Source organism: Bos taurus, chromosome 15 (genome assembly GCF_002263795.3).
Source record: "Bos taurus isolate L1 Dominette 01449 registration number 42190680 breed Hereford chromosome 15, ARS-UCD2.0, whole genome shotgun sequence".
Lineage (NCBI taxonomy): Eukaryota > Metazoa > Chordata > Mammalia > Artiodactyla > Bovidae > Bos > Bos taurus.
In genome coordinates, this window is record NC_037342.1 from 53,013,321 (window position 1) to 53,030,935 (window position 17,615).

At 38.3% G+C, this 17,615-nt stretch overlaps 1 protein-coding gene across 9 annotated transcripts in view; it reads right to left on the minus strand.

The window, feature by feature from the left end:
- Nucleotides 1–17,615, minus strand: part of FAM168A (family with sequence similarity 168 member A) — a 202,528-nt gene that overhangs the window by 130,015 nt on the left and 54,898 nt on the right. Inside the window, exon 1 of one of the 9 annotated variants that reach the window (XM_059874899.1) lies at nt 3,175–4,024. The exons of the other annotated variants lie outside the window; for them this stretch is intronic. Within the exon in view, the coding sequence (XP_059730882.1) occupies nt 3,175–3,195 (21 nt within the window). The 5' untranslated portion in view covers nt 3,196–4,024. Of the gene's footprint in view, nt 1–3,174; nt 4,025–17,615 lie in introns of those variants that run through there. 9 annotated transcript variants of the gene reach the window in all.

The following is a 17,615-nucleotide window of genomic DNA, read 5'->3' on the forward strand; positions in this document are numbered from 1 at the left end:
TTAGGAAGCTGTGCTTCTACTGAAGGGGGCCTGGGTTTGAACCCTGGTTGGGGAACTAAAGATCCCACAAGCCATGTAGCACAGCCAAAAAAAGAAAAGATCAGGTGGACTTATGCCATCAAGCTGATTAATAAACAGCTCCTTCCAAACTTAATGGTTCATTTTACTGATGGCTAGTCATTTCATCAGGGACAAGAGGCATATAACAAAGTATTGATAAATTTGCTAAGTCTGGCAAGGTGTAATATTGTATCTGTGCTTTATTTTTCTAATTCTAAAGATATCAGTTGTTGAACAGATCTACATAAAGATGGTTTGAGGATCCCAATGAAGGCACTAAAATAAAGAAATCAATGGGTCATAAAAGCATTAAGAGACATCACTGATGCCTACTAATCACTGATGCTACATGTTGTTAGACTTCTGTATGTACAAAATTCTAGATGAACCTAGAGGACGGAAGTCTCCCATCCCATGCACCTCACCTTCGAAAGTCAGGGAAGACTTCATGGAAAACCCAGTAGTTGAGAAGAGTTTTCAAGAAAGAGTAGAAATTGTCAAGTAAAACAGAAGAACAGGAAAGAGTACAACATAGCAGAAAGACTATCATGGATCAGAACACACATACGGGTGGGGGGTGGTTAAGAAGCTGTAAATAATGCAGTGTCAGTACCGCAAAAGTACGAGAAGTAGGAGGAGGCAGGGATCAGATCAAGGAAGACCTAGTAAGTGACAGAAGGAGTTCAGACTAATCTGAAGGCAACTGGGAGCCAATGAAGAGTTTTAAGAGCAAATTAAGATGACTAGATTTTAATTTTGGAAAATATCACCCTGATGATGATATAACAGATTTTAGGAGTGGAAAGGGAAAGGCTGGTGGCTGCAATCTTCCCAGCTACATACTGTTTCTAAAAGGCAGCTCTCCTGCTTACAAACCCAGGTTCCGCTCTCAGCTTACTGTGAAGCAGATTATTCTCTCTCTGATACCAGTAGATAACTAGAGACACTCTAATGATCCCCCTGAGGAAACTAGCCTACCAAGGCCTCCACCACTAGGTTCTTTCTTTTTCTCTCCTAAGGTCTTCTTTAAAGGCACAAAGACTGTGTTAGGTTACACAGTATCAGAGTATGTCTCTCAATCTGGTTTTAAGGAAGGTACGCATGAACCCCAAGCCCCTACCTCCCAATTCCCAATGATTATGGCAATTTTCTGCCACTTCTCAGAGCTATATTAAACTAACACACACATAAACTAACATGCACACATGAACACACAATCATTCATATACATGTCCGGTTTTTCCATGTACACTCTTCAGGAAAATGGGAGGAAAGACGGAAAGGAATATTTAACAAGCACCAACTTAATGCTTGATTCTTTCCTCATTTCTTTCATTTACTGTCTCAGTACTCACTACAACCTTGAACAAAGTAGATATTTATATTCTCATTTTTAGAGATGAAGAAACTATGGCTCAAAGAGAATAAATGACTTACCCAAGATCACAGAGCAGGTATAAGGCAAAGCTGAGGTTTGAAGCCACGTGTCTACGGGTTTACCAAGACTTTTCTATCGCCTCACTCTAGGTTTCTCTGTACCTTATTTATTCATTACTAAATCTCCACTTAACTCAGTCATTGAACTGCATTATACCAAGCTACTCACTGAACAGATCAATGATCTGGAAAAACAACCAAACAGAATAACCAAGTACAAATGGAAAACTTGGGCAACACACACAGTTACCAGAAAGAAAAGTGGGAAGAAAAAAAGAAAACAAAAAAGAAAATCAGCAGCAGCAGCAACACTGAGTCCAACAAGCTCTTAGGAGCCCTAGCTGATACCAGCAAATACAGATATAGCCAAAACTCATGTTGACAAATTTCCATTTCTAAATTTTATCTCCTCCATGGCCAGCCCCAGCAGAGTGCCCAGTCAGGCACACATCACAAAATGAATTCCAATAACCAGATGCAATCTCTCCCTGAGGCATTCCCACTTTTACAGAACCACTAGAGAAAGCTTTTGTTCTCCATTTGAACAACTGTCTACAAGCCCTTGGTGGTAAAGGGAAATTGTATTTGAGAAGCAGATGGCTTGTCAAAGAGCCTAAAACCTAAGGTGAAAAGGAAGCAATTCACTAAAACCAAGCTTTCCAAAAGAGAAACCACATTCTCTAAGGTGACAAAGAGTGCTGAAACAGTTATATGACTTGCCCTCCAAACACGGCGTCCCCAAAGCACTTTGTAGCAGGGGCAGAAGCCAAGACTAGCTCTAGCTGCACTGGCCCGTAGATATTATCATATCTATGTGTTAGGTTCATACTAACACTGTAGATTTTTCTAAAAGCAAGAATCACTTGTTTGCAACAATAAGTGCTTGGTTATGGAGATTTCATTATAGAAGGATCTTGTTATGGAAAAAAGATTGTATCAATGAGATCCTCAATATAATAAGGAAAGAGAGAAGGAACTTCAAAGGTTAAACAAGATAATTTAAGTAAAGAGTCTAGAAATTGAGCTGGCACACAGTAGACGCTTAATCAGTGTTTGCTGGAGTGAACCGAAGAAGAGAAATTAGCATTCGTTTAGTATCTTCTGATTAATAAAAATGACCTAAACAGCTTTTGTATACTTTACCTCATTTAATCCATAAAACAATTCAGAACAAGTGTTAATTATCCTCATATATATATAATATAATATATATTATATTATATATATATAAGACATTCAAAAAAATTAAGCAACTTGCTTGGTCTTGGTCATTTAGTTATTAAGGGACAAAAACTTGGGATTTGTTCATGGTATCAGAAAGTTACAAACTGAGCAAAAATAAGTAAATAATGCCATTCATATTTGTTTTAAAGTTTTTCACTGCACAATAAAACAACTGGAGGTAAACAGTGGACTCAGAATTGGAATGACTGAGTGTTGGTCTTAACTGTGCCAAACTGCTATGCAGTTTAAGTCTCTTCCCCTTTCTGGATTTTAATTTTCTCACCTAACTTAACAGTGGTACAACATTTAATTTAAAGATGAGTTAAATTATCTTGAAATTCCAGAAATATCATATATACAATCGAGACTCTTTACTGGACAAGAAATTTTCCCTTATTGCCCAGTGTTCACTCTGCTCTTCCTCTGGCTATGTGTTCAGGACTAACAGCTTACCTCCATCTGTCCATCAGCCATTTGTAAGCCAGAAGCATCCTTTATGTACAGCTTACCACCTGTGCTGGATGCTTCATTATGTGTAAAGCTGATACCATACTTTGCTGGAAGCCTGGTGCACAAATGTTACCTGTAGATGAATAAATCATTCCAGTTGTGTTGGGTTGCAACTGTAAGGGCAGCAGCTGTGGATCTGAAAACAGATGGTCTTACAAGGATGGAGGACTTGGCTCCTATCTGATTCTCCTAAGGCAAGCAGGTTTGGGTCAGCAGGAAGCCTGGCTGGGAAGTGCTGGAGTAGAGCTAGCATTCGGTAATGAGGAAAGATGACAGAAATGCACACGCAGTTTCTTTTCATAATAAATGAATATATTAATTTGAATATATCTATAATTACCAGAATCCCAATCCCTTATTTTTATACCTATTCATCAACTTCTAAATCATTTTCTTTTCAGTCCAACTCTCTTCCTTGATTTTTCAATACAAAGGTGAGTTCAGGGAGAATGACTAGCAGAGCCCAGGCACAGGAATAGAACTTTAAGATCTGCTGACTAAACCACTTGAAAAAAAAAACAGAAAAACAAACTGAACTTACCAGATGACAGTAAAATAAGTTTCTATGACACAGCTGACATAATAGAAGACATGCGGTAAATATGTATTTAACAAGGTAATGTGCCAGACAACATTCCAGGTATTGTACATACATTCTCTCATTTAATTCTCAATAGGCTTTATTTTCACCCCACTCCAGTACTCTTGCCTGGAAAATCCCATGGACAGAGGAGCCTGGTATGCTGCAGCCCATGGGGTTGCTAAGAGTCAGACACGACTGAGCGACTTCACTTTCACTTTTCACTTTCATGCATTGGAGAAGGAAATGGCAACCCGCTCCAGTGTTCTTGCCTGGAGAATCCCAGGGACAGGGGAGCCTGGTGGGCTGCCGTCTATGGGGTCGCACAGAGTCAGACATAACTGAAGAGACTTAGCAGCAGCAGCAGCAGGCTTTATTTTATTACCTCCATTTTGTAAATAAGGAAATTAAAACTCAGAAAAGTCAAGGATTCTGCCTAATCACACAGTAAATTAAGTGACAGGAATCAGAAATGACTCACCAGGGCTAAATGATTTCAAAGCTCTAAGCATTTTGTTTGTCAACCTCTTGTCCAATGAATAACAACCTTCTTGCTGCTCCTCAAACACATCTAGTTCACTCCTACCTGTGGACCTTTATGCCTGCTATTCCCTCTGTCTTCCTATTTTCTCATTGTTTTCTACTTTAGATCATTCAGGGCTCTGCTCAAATGCCATCTCTTCAGAGAAGCTTTTCTTGATCATCCCCCCAACATATACTGTTCCCTTACTTTGCTTTATTTTTATTATGGCATTAACATTATATTATTTATTAGCTTATTTATCTGTTTACTGTCAGTCTCCTCCACTAGAATGAAAGGTCTTTGAAGACAAAGACATTTTCTTGGTCACAACTGTATCCCCTGTGCTTAGAACAGTAACTAGTACATTGCAGGTGTTCAGCAAATATTCAATCAATCAATCAATGAATTCTATGTGATCAAAATCACAGAGCTCTAGAATGGCAGTGTAAAAAAAGTACTTGTTACATATTATAAGGAGCACAGGCTTTGTGATCAGGCAGATCTGGGTTCTATCTTCTAACTGACTAAGACTGTGTGAATTTGGACAAGTCTCTAAACTTCTTTAAACTTCTCATCTGTAAAAATAAGTCCCATAGATCTATTATGATGATTAAATGCAATAAACACATGAAAGTGCTTTGTACAAACTATATAATGTGTTATATAAATATATGATGAGATATTATTACAATGAGAAAAAGTTTAGAGACAATCTTGTCAAGCCTTTCACTTTAAAGATCACCCTAAGGCCCCCAAAACTGTCCCTAGAACTAAACAATACTTAGACTCTAGGTTCCCAGGCAACCAAGCTGGGACACCTGCCATTATCCCTACAAATCACTTGACCTCTGCTACTTCACTTTTTCTTGATTCTTCTTGCACCTCACTGGCTACTCCTTTGATCTTCTCAAACACCACCGTCCCACCAATGTCAGCACGTCCAGGGCTCAGATGTCAGATTTCTTTTCTGCTCTCTCTATACACATTTCTTGGATGATAACATCTACTCAATGGCTTTACATATACTGATTTCCATTTCTGACCTGAATTTTCCTGAATTCCAGACTTGCATATTCAACCACCTATTCAACCTCTCCTTTTGTCTGTCTTACAACCATCTGAAATGTAACATGTCTAACACCAAATACTTGACCCTTCCTTACAAACCTGCACCTGCCAGTCTTTCCCATCTCTGTAAATAGCAACTCTAATCTTACAGTTGCTTAATGCAAAAACCTTCCATTGACTACTTTCTTAACTCAGTGAGGAATATTCTTTCCCTCCTTGCTGTTCATTTACAAACCAAGCATAACCCCACCCCAAGGATTTAGTGTTTATAATTTTCTCTGCCTAAAGCATTCTTCTCTCAAATTATCAATATGATGAGTTTCTTTATTTCATAAGATATCTGCTCAAATTTCACTTCACCAAAAAGGTCTGGGTCAACCAGTCATATCTTAACTATTAATAGATCCCTCCCAGGAATTCCCTAGCAGTCCAATGGTAAGGACTTGGCGCTCTCGCTGCCAGAGACCTGGGTTCAATCCCTGGTTGGGGAACTAAGATCCCACAAGCCATGCAGCACGGCCAAAAAGAAAATAAATAAATAAAATAGATCCCTTCCTTTCAATAACTCCCTTTCCCCATATATTGCCTAATTTTTCACATCTCTGCCCACTAGATTGCCAATGAAATCAGGGACTTTATTCACTGCTATATCCCCAATGCCAAGATCAAATTGTATGTGCTCTATAACCCATAACATTAACAATTTAACCATTATTTTTTATTAATATCTTATGTCCTCAATCTAGCCTTCCCCTAAACAGACTAAACATTATTTTCAAATGAAAATCTCTATTCTAGATATCCTGAGAACTTTCAATTTAGTTAGTGATAATGTAGAAGTAACTAAAAAAGGAGAGATTGATAAAATGAAGCCCTATTTTTCTTCCTTTGGGTTTCTCTTATAATCAGCTAACAAATCAGCAAGTATTAATAGGCACATCTTTGGGTTCAGACCGTCACCTTATTAAAGAGGGATATAACCTAGCTACATAGTAAAACACAGAGAGATACGTAATAATAGTAATAAGATGGGCAATAAACACATGAAAAGATAGCATCATTAGCCATCAAGGAAATACAAATCAAATCGCGAGATACCACTCAGTTCACATTCACTAGTATGACTAAAATAAAAAAGACAAGTGGTGGAGAGAATGTGGAGAAAGTGAAACCCTCATATGCTGGGGGAATAAAATGGTACAACCACTTGAGAAAACAGTTTGGAGTTCCCCGAAGGGTTAAACATAAACTTATAATATGATCCAGCAATTCCACCCCTAGAATTCCTCTACTCTAAGGAAAATGAAAACATATAACATATATCCACACAAAAATTTCAGGTACAAATGTTCACAGCAGCATTATTCACAACAGCTGAAAAGCATTAGCTGATGAATAGACAAATAAACTGATCAATTTATTAATTTAAATTTATTTATATTTATATATTTATAAATATTTATATATTAATTTATATTAAGTTTATTAATTTATTGATTTAATTTAACATTAACTGATGAATAGATAAATATCCATATACTGGAATACTCTGCAATAAAAAGGAATGAAGTATTGATACATGATACAACATGGATGAACCCTGAAAACATTACAATGCTTAAATGAATGAAGTCTGGTCATAAAAAGCCAAATATTTTATGATAACATTTATATGGAATATCCAGACTAGGCAAGCCTACTGTAGAAGACCGATTAGTGTTTGCCTAGGGCTGTGGAGATGGGAGAAGCGTGGGGTGACTGCTAAAGGGTATATGTTTCTCTGTGGGATAATGAAAATGTTCCAAAACTTACCGTGATGATGGCCGCACAGTTTCATGAATAAAAAGGCACTGAGCTGTATGTTTCAAATGGGTGAACTGTATGGCATGTGGATTATAGCTCAATAAAGCTGTTACTAAAAAACTTTAAGAATGTAATCTGGGGGTTGTTTCAGGTTCCATTTATCAACATTCTTACTATTTACAATCAAATGAACATTTATTGAAAGCCAGTTAACTCCTTCTTTACTCAACATACCAAAAAGCCCGTGAGACAGGAGTTGTCACCTCACCCATTTTGCAGTTCATAAAAGTTAAATGAATTAAGATCTAATACTTTGGCCACCTGATGTGAAAAGCCGACTCATTGGAAAAGACCCTGATGCTGGGAAAGATAGAAGGCAGGAAAAGGGGATGATAGAGGATGAGATGGTTGGATGGCATCACCAACTCAAAGGACATGAATCTGAGCAAGCTCCAGGAGTTGGTGAAGAACAGAAAAGCCTGGCGTGCTGCAGCAATGAGGTCACAAAGAGTCAGGCATAACTAAACAACTGAACAACAATAACAAGATCTAGAGAGAGAATTATCAACAACCTGAGATATGCAGATAATACCACTTTAATGGCAGAACGTGAAGAGGAACTAAAAAGCCTCTTGATGAAGGTGAAAGAGGAGGGTGAAAAAGCTGGCTTAAAATTCAACATTCAGAAAATGAAGATCATGGCATCTGCTCCTATCACTTCATGCCAAATAGATGAGGAAAATGTGGAAACACTGTCAAATTTCATTTTCTTGGGCTCCAAAATTACTGTGGATGGTGACTAGAGCCACTAAAAGACGCTTGCTCCTTGGAAGAAGGGCTATGACCAACCTAGACAGCATATTAAAAAACAGAAACATCACTTTGCTGACAAAGGTCCGTATAGTCTAAGCTATGGTTCTTCCAGTAGTCATGTATGGATGAGATGTGGACCATAAAGAAGACTGAGTGCCCAGGAATTGATGCTTTCAAACTATGGTGCTGGAGAAGACACTTGAGAGTCCCTTGGACTACAACCACTTAACCCTAAAGGAGATCAACTTTGAATATTCATTGGAAGGACTGAAGCTGAAGCTCCAATACTTTGACCACCTGATGTGAAGAGCTGACTCACTGGAAAAGACCCTGATGCTGGGAAAGATTGACAGCAAGAGAAGGGGACAACAGACGATGAGATGGTTGGATGGCAATACTGACTCAATGGACATGAGTTTAAGCAAACTCCAGGAGATAATGAAGGACAGGGAAGCCTGTCATGCTGCAGTCCATGGTGTCACAAAGAGTGAGACATGACTTAGCAACTGAACAAGATCTAGAGTAAATTATCAGAAGACAAGAGTTGGTCCTACATTCATGATTGCCAAATCTAAGGCTCTTTCTCACTCTCATCCCCAACTTCTTGCTAGGAAGTATAATTAAGACCTAGCTGTCAGTTCAGTTCAGTTTCTAAGTTGTGTCTGACCCTTTGCAACTCCATGGACTGCAGCACACCAGGCTTCCCTGTCCATCACCAACTTCTGGAGCCTATTCAAACTCATGTCCATTGTGTCAGTAATGCCACCCAACCATCTCATCCTCTGTCGTCCCCTTCTCCTCCGGCCTTCAATCTTTCCCAACATCAGGGTCTTTTCCAATGAGTTAGTTCTTCCCATCAGGTGGCCAAAGTATTGGAGTTTCAACCTCAGCATCAGTCCTTCCAATGAATATTCAGGACTGATTTCCTTCAGGATGGACTGGCTGGATCTCCTTGCAGTCTGAGAGACTCTCAAGAGTCTTCTCCAACACCACGGTTCAAAAGCATCAATTCTTCAGTGCTCAGCTTTCTTCATGGTCCAAGTCTCACATCCATACATGACAACTGGAAAAACCATAGCTTTGACTAGATGGACCTTTGTTGCCAAGGTAATGTCTCTGCTTTTTAATATGCTGTCTAGGTGGAGCATAGCTTTTCTTCCAAGGAGCAAGTGTCTTTTAATTTCATGGCTGCAGTCACCATCTGCAGTGATTTTGGAGCCCCTCCCCCCAAAAATAAAATCTGTCACTGTTTCCATTGTTTCTCCATCTACTTGCCATGAAGTGATGGGACCAGATGCCATGATCTTAGTTTTCTGAATGTTGAGTTTTAAACTAACTTTTTCACTCTCCTCTTTCACTTTCATCAAGAGGCTCTTTTGTTCTTCTTCGCTTTCTGGGATACGGTGGTGCCATTTGCATATCTGAAGTTATTGATATCTCTCCTGGCAATCTTGATTCCAGCTTGTGCTTCATCTAGCCTGGCATTTCACATGATGTACTCTGCATCTAAGTTAAATAAGCAGGGTGATAATAAACAGCCTAGACATACTCCTTTTCCTATTTGGAACCAGTCTGTTGTTACATGTCCAGTTCTAACTGCTGCTTCTTGACCTGCATACAGAGTTCTTAGGAGGCAGGTAAGGTAGTCTGGTAGTCCCATCTCTTTAAGAATTTTCCACAATTTGTTGTGACCCACACAGTCAAAGGCTTTGGTATAGTCAATAAAGTGAAAGTAGATGTTTTCCTGTAACTCTCTTGCTTTTTGTATTTTTCTACATCTAGGTTGAACATCTGGAAGTTCACGGTTCATGTACTGTTGAAGTCTTGCTTGGAGAATTTTGAGCATTACTTTGCTAGCGTGAGATGAGTACAATTGTGTGGTAGTTTGAACATTTTTTGGCATTGCCTTTCTTTGGGACTGGAATGAAAACCGACCTTTTCCAGTCCTGTGGCCACTGCTGAGTTTTCCAGATTTGCTGGGATATTGAGTGCAGCACTTTCACGGCATCATCTTTTAGGATCTGAAATAGCCCAACTGGAATTCCATCACCTCCACTAGCTTTGTAGTGATGCTTTCTAAGGCCCACTTGATTTCGCATTCCAGGATGTCTGGCTCTAGGTGAGTGATCACATCATCATGGTTATCTGGATCATGAAGATCTTCTTTGGACAGTTCTTCTGTGTATTCTTGCCACCTCTTCTTAATATCTTTTGTTTCTGTTAGGTCCATACCATTTCTGTCCTTTATTGTGCCCATCTTTGCATGAAAAGTTCCCTTGGTATCTCTAATTTTATTGAAGAGATCTCTAGTCTTTCCCATTCTATTGTTTTCTTCTATTTCTCTATATTGATCACTGAGGAAGGCTTTCTTATCTCTCCTTACTATTCTTTGGAACTCTGCATTCAAATGGGTATATCTCTCCTTTTCTCCTTTGCCTTTCGGGTCTCCTCTTTTCTCAGCTATTTGTAAGGCCTTGTCAGACAACCATTTTGCCTTTTTGCATTTCTTTTTCTTGGGGATGGTCTTGATCACTGCCTCCTATACAATATCATGAACCTCTGTCCATAGTTCTTCAGGTACTCTATCAGATATAACTGAAGTATAATTAAGACCAAGCTGTAGCATTTATTCATAAAGGCCATAAATTAATAAGCTAAGGACTAAGAGATCATAAGAAAAGATTTAAAATCACCCTTTAACAGAATGATTATCAAAATTGTATATCATAAAATCTAATATCTCTACATTTAACTAATTGGTCAGCAGTACTATGCTTCATGAAAAGAGAGTTGGCTGGATCTGATTTCCAAGGTCACCAATGTGGGGAAAAAGAAAGAGGGAGAGACAAAAAAAAAAAAAAAGTCCACAGCATTCCCGAACAAGCCAATGAAAAGTCATTAGCACTTCAAAAGGATTTGCACCTGACCTTGGTGATTCCCAAACAAGACATCTTAATAACACTACTAAAAAGCACTTATTAAAAAGCTAGCTGTAACAAGGAAGTTTTTGGGGGTGTTGGAACTATTCGGTACCTGGACTATGGTAGTGGTTATACAAACCTATGATTAAATTATGACACAAAAAGATCAAATTTATTAAGATAAAAGTAGAATTTAATAAAAACTACATATATATTTTAAAAAATAAGATTTTATGTATCAAAAGACATTATCAACAGAGTAAAAAAGGCAACCTATAAAATGGAAGAAAATATTTGCAAATCATATATTGATAAGGGATTAAAATCCAGAACATATAGGTGACTCCTAAAACTCACAACAAGAAAAACCTGATTCAAAAATGGGCAAAGAATCTGAAGAGACATTTTTCCAAAGGAGATATACAAGTGGTCAACAAGCACTGAAAAGATTCTCAATATTACTGATCATTCAGTTCAGTTGCTCAGTCGTGTCCGACTCTTTGCGACCCCATGAACTGCAGCACGCCAGGCCTCCCTGTCCATCACCAACTCCGGGAGTTCATCCAAACCCATGTCCACTGAGTTGGTGACGCCATCCAACCATCTCATCTCTGTCGTCCCCTTCTGCCCTCAATCACTGATCATTAGGGAAACACAAATGAAAACCACAATGAGATACTATCTCACACCCATTAGGATGCCTATTACCAAAAAGACACACACACAGAAAATCACAAGTGTTAGTGACACTGTGGAGAAATTGGAATCTTCACGCACTATTGGTGGGAATATAAAATGGTACTGCTGCTGTGGAAAAACATTATAGTGTTTTCTCAAAAAATTAAACACAGAATTACATATGATCTAGCAGTTCCACTTCTGGGTTTATACTCAAAAAAAATAAAAGCAGGGTCTCAGAGAGATGTTTGTACATCTGTGTTCATAGTGGCATTATTTATAATAGCTAAGAACTCAAGTATTCATCAATGGTGAAGGGATAAGCAAAATTTGGTATGTGTTTGTATATATACACATACATACACACACACACACACACACACACACACAATTATTCAGCCTTAAAAAGAAAGGAAATTCTGACATACAGTATAACATGGATGAACCTCGAAGACATTATGCTAACTGAAAGAAGCCAGTCACAAAAAACAAATACTGTATGATTCCACTTACATGAGGTACTTCGAGTAGTCAAAATCACAGAGATAGGAAGCAGAAAGGTGGTTGCCAGGAGTTGGGGGATGGGTCACTGGGGGGGATCAATGGGTATAAAGTTTCAGTCTTGCAAGATGAAAGAGTTCTGGAGACGGATGGTGGGAAGGTTGTACAAGAATACCAATGTACTCAGTATCACTGAACTGTACACTTAAAAATGGTTAAGATGATAAATTTTATGAAATGTATTTTTTGCCACAATTTATAAATAAATAAACAAGCTAGCACATGTGGTAATCTTACCTCAAGTAAAATGTAATAGTTAACGTTTATGAGTGCTTACTGTAAATGAACACATTATTTCACCTGACCCTGACCATAATCCCAACTATTATGACCTCTCTTTCACAAACGAGAAGGCTAAGACAAGTAAAGTCAACCCAATTGCTCAAGATCACATAGTTATTAGGTTGGTGCAAAAGTAATTGCGGTTTTGCACTGCTGAACTTTGCTTTTTGATACTGGAATACATTCTTAAATAAATGTGGTTATGTTATACATCATTTTAATGAGCATTTCTTACTTTATGTCTTTTTTTTTTTTGCTAATGAGTTGTTACTTACTGCTCATTTTAGATTTATTTTAGACTAGGTAAATGATGTTAGGACAAAAAGCAAATCTGAGCAATTTTCTTATTCAAGTTCAAAGTGGGTAGTAAAGCAGTGGAGACAATTTGCAACATCAACAATGCATTTGACCCAGGAACTGCTAATGAACATACAGTGCAGTGGTGGTTCAAGAAGTTTTGCAAAGATGACAGCCCTGAAGATGAGCACAGTGACTGGCCATCACAGTTGACCATGACCAACTGAGAGGATCATCAAAGCTGATCCTCTTAGAACTACAAAAGAAGTTGCCCAAGAAATCAATGTCAACCATTCTACAGTTGTTTGACATCTGAAGCAAACTGGAAAGGTGATAAAGCTCGATAAGTGAGTGCCTCATGAGCTGACTGAAAATTCAAAAAAAAATCATCATTCTGAAGTGTCTTCTTCTCTTATTCTACACAACAACCAACCATTTCTTAATCAGATTGTGATCTGTGATGAAAAGTGAATTTTACATGACACCAGCAATGACCAGCTCAGTGGCTGGAATAAGAAAAAGCTTCAAAGCACTTTACAAAGCCAAACTTGCCTCAAAAAAAGGTCATGGTCACTGTTTCGTGGTCTGCTGCTGGTCCGATCCACTACAGCTTACTGAATCCTAGCAAAACCGTTACATCTGAGAAGTATGGTCAGCAATTAATGAGATGCACCAAAAATTGCAATGCCTGTGGCTAGCACTGGTCAACAGAAAGGGCCCACTTCTTCTCCATGACAACTCTCAACAGAACGTCACACAACCAATGCTTCAAAAGAGGGTAGGATGATTTGAGAGAAAAGCACTGAAACATACACATTACTGTACATAAAACATATAGCCAGTGGGAGTTTGATGTATGACACAGGGAACCCCAAAGCCAGCATTCTGTGACAACCTAGAGGGGTGGGATAGGGAGGGGGGTTCAAGAGGTGGAGGACATATGTATACCTGTGGCATAGAAGCTATTACAATATTGTACAGCAATTATCCTCGAACTAAAAAAATTTTAAAGTTATACATCACTTTGGAAAAAACAAAATGTTGAACGATTGGACTACAAAGTTTTGCTTCACCATCACATTCACCTTACTTCTTGCCAACCAACCACCACTTCTTCAAGCACTCAAAATCTTTTTGCAAGGGAAAATGCTTCCACAACCAGCAGAAGGCAGAAAATGCTTTTCAAGAGTTCATCAAATCCCGAGGCATGGATTTTTATGCTACAGGAATAAACAAACTTATTTCTCATTGGCAAAAATGTGTTGATTATAATGGTTCCTAATTTGATTAATAAAGATGTGTTTGAGCCTCGTTATAATGATTTAAAAATCATGGTCTGAAACTGCAATTACATTTGCACCAACCTAATAGTTCCCTGAGACTAAATTCAAACTCAGGCAATCTGACTCCAAAGCCCAGGCCCTTAACCACTATACTACAACATAAAATACTATATAAAATATTGCAGATAGAGGTTGACAAAGAAAACTACTCAGGCTAGTCCTGATAATCTAAGGTTTCAATTGAAGAGACCCACATTAGAAGCAAACAGACTGTACAACCAATATAGAACCATTGTGGAAACATCAAAATTGTTCTTCTAAAACAAAATAAAAACTACATCATTAAATGTAATTGGTTCCACAAGTACAATAACCCCATGCCCAAAAGCAAAATAATGCAGTTCTATATCATTACAGGCAGGAAACACACACACGTCTACTAAGACCCCAGTCTCCAGCATCCCAATCTCAATACCGTAGACTCAAGTGCCACCATCCTACTTTGGTGGCATTTTGTACTTTTGAGTAGTTTTCATATTTACTCTGGGCAACAGGCTGTCCCCTTTAGCCCAAGACTCTGCAGAACAAACATCACACTTTGTATCTCCACCCCACAAACATATGCTAGAACTTAACTCCATTCCCAATACTAAGCAAATCTCCCTTGTTTCTATTTAAGTTATTTATTCCCTCATATCTCACAGTTTATAAGACTTATGTGCCAGTGCTGATTTATAAGAAAAGTAGATACTTTAAAAAAAGAAAAAGAAGCACAATAAGCCAAACTAAGTGCCAACAGCATGAACAGGGGCCTAAGGAGAGCTTGAGGACAGAAGAGAGGGTACATGGAACTAACCTTCTAATTTTCTGCACAATCGGTACTCACTACTCAAGGGAAGACTCCTCAGCCCATGAGTTCCTTTCTCTGTTGCTTCTGTCAAATAAACCTAATACACCAAATAATAAATATACCTGTTAGCTGAACTGATTACACCCTAGGCCACATCTAATTCTCCATGATTCCTTGTAAAAATATCTTAGTTTTTCCAGGAATTTTAATCCATTCTTTAAACAGAATCCCTGATTAAACAAAGTGACAAGAGGTTCATATTTCAACCAAACTTAACTGAGCACCTACTATGTTTCTGAATTAGATTTTTCCACAGGAGGTTTTTCATTTAATCCTAAAAGAGAATCCTTTGATTTAAGTATTACTGGCCGCCAACCCTCTTTTTTTAACCGCCAATTAAGACAAGAATCATGCAGTTAAATTTCAAAATCTCACAACTAAAAAGCAAAGGGGAAAAAAGTAGAGGAGTCAGGATTCAAACGCAGATCTTGTATTTCACCTCTCTGAGCCTCAATTTCCTCATCAGCAAAGCAGAAATGTTATTTATCTTCAAGACTTGACAGAGGAACTATAAGCAAAGCACTCAGATAAGTGGCTGCTCCTCAACAAATGTTGGGTTTTTTCCCTTTCTTCCTTCATGATTGAAATGTCTCATCTGTTGGCTTATCCCAAACAAAGAGCGATTTTTAAAGTTTACACTTTATTTTCCTTAGCTCTCTTATTAACTGGGTTTGTCTTGGTCCTCACAAGGATGTTCATAATCCGGGGATGTCTCAGGAGCAGTTCTGGCTCACCTAGCAGCTGGGATGCTTGCAGTAGAGCTCTTTTTGCTCAGAAACTTGCATAAAATCTACTTCCTCTCCTCTATTCTCCCTTAGACAAACAGACACATATGCAGGTGGAAAATTTTTTTAAGCCATAATTAGCTTAATTAACATAAAGTGACAGAAATAGAAAAAGCCACAGTGTTCTAGCCAGGCAACAGGCTGCAGGGGAAGCAAGAATTCTCTGGCTGGCAAAGTGAGAGGAGAAACAAGTATCTACTAGGGAGGAAAAGAAATCACTGCCATGTGGTGGGAACCAGGGAATGTCTAAAATGGATGGTCAGCACCAACCATGGGGGCCCTCATCCCTAGTCCTCACGGTGGGGCAGGTGGTTTATCAAACACAAACTCACACCAGATGAAGGTCTGATTATGAGCTCCTTGAGGGCAGAAATTATATTTACATCTAGATATATTTACATCTATAATTTACATCCCCAGGCATAGAACCTGGCATAGAGAAGCACTCATATTTGAATACATAAATGACTGCATAAATGAATAAAGTCAGATTGAATGGGTTTATCCATCTCACAAGGGAGGGTTCCTATAAGCATCCATGATGCAATCCGTGATTCCTCATAAACACTCACACACACAAGAGCATGGTGCATCTGCAGGCCATCCACCCAAGAATTCAAGATAACCCACAACTGTTTCTGGGAAAAAAAGAAAGACAGCAAATCCCAAATAAAACCTTCCAGCAGCTCCCCACTACCTTCAGAATAAAGACTATACACCTTCATTAGCATGTAAGACCTTTCTGTAAACTGGCTCTTGCCTTTGTTTCCAAATAAACCTTTTCAAGAACTCTGAGCACCTGCCAAACAAGACGCCCGCTGCTCCTTAAATATGGCCTGTGTTCCTACTTCAGCACCTTTGTTGCTGTAGTTTCAGTGAGACTCACCACCACCAAAATTTGGTCTACTTAGGTTCCATCTACATACATGAAACAACTCTAGTTCCATTCAGTTTTACAAAATCTGTTATAATCGTCCCAGACCACAGCATTCCTCTCCTTTCGACTTGAGGTAGTAATATCCATAGTTTTTATCCCATATTCAACAATACAATGTTGTTATCTTTATACAGACGGCATACATCCACATACAGATTAACACAAAGGTATGCTGTGCTTCTTCGATCAATAGCTCTCATAATAGCAATAACATATCTGTCTTACTCTATTGCCAGTGGCTAGAAAACCAGCCTGTATCTAGTAAATGCTCTTTGTTCATGTGAAAATTGAACATCTTCCCCCATTTTAAAGTGGAAATGCCAACTTATGTAACATTATATCATTATATAATAAAAGAATTATCAACTTACCAGCTTTCTCATCAATTTTATACAGTAAGTGCTCTAATTAATAATGGCCAGAAATATTTACAAGTTTTTAATCTCCAAACTTCTTTTGGAATCAAAGATAATATTACATTGTATACAGTGAGGTTTCAGGCATAACTATGTTTTTACTATAAAAACATAGTAAAACTAGTAAAAACATAGAAAACTAGTAAACTGTGAACGCTCTAAGACAGCAGTAACTGTTTAACCTAGCAGGTGGTAATCAAGTATATTCATTCATCTTTTAAGACTCATAAAGGTACGAAACTTTTCTTGAATCCCTCTCCCCACTCCCAGAACTGACGAATCTACTTCTTCCTTTGGGTTCCACTTTACCACAGATATTACCTGACCCAACCCCAAAGCACTAGATATATTTCTATCATAGCACCTATTACACTTAATTATACTTCCTTACTTACACGTCTGTCTACCTACTGGTTCACCCTTCTAGATGTGTGCTTTCCCATACATTAGCTACATGTATCTTCTTCAATTAAATTTACATTAACTAAAACTAAAATTTAAAATTCAGTTCCTCAGCCTCACTAGCT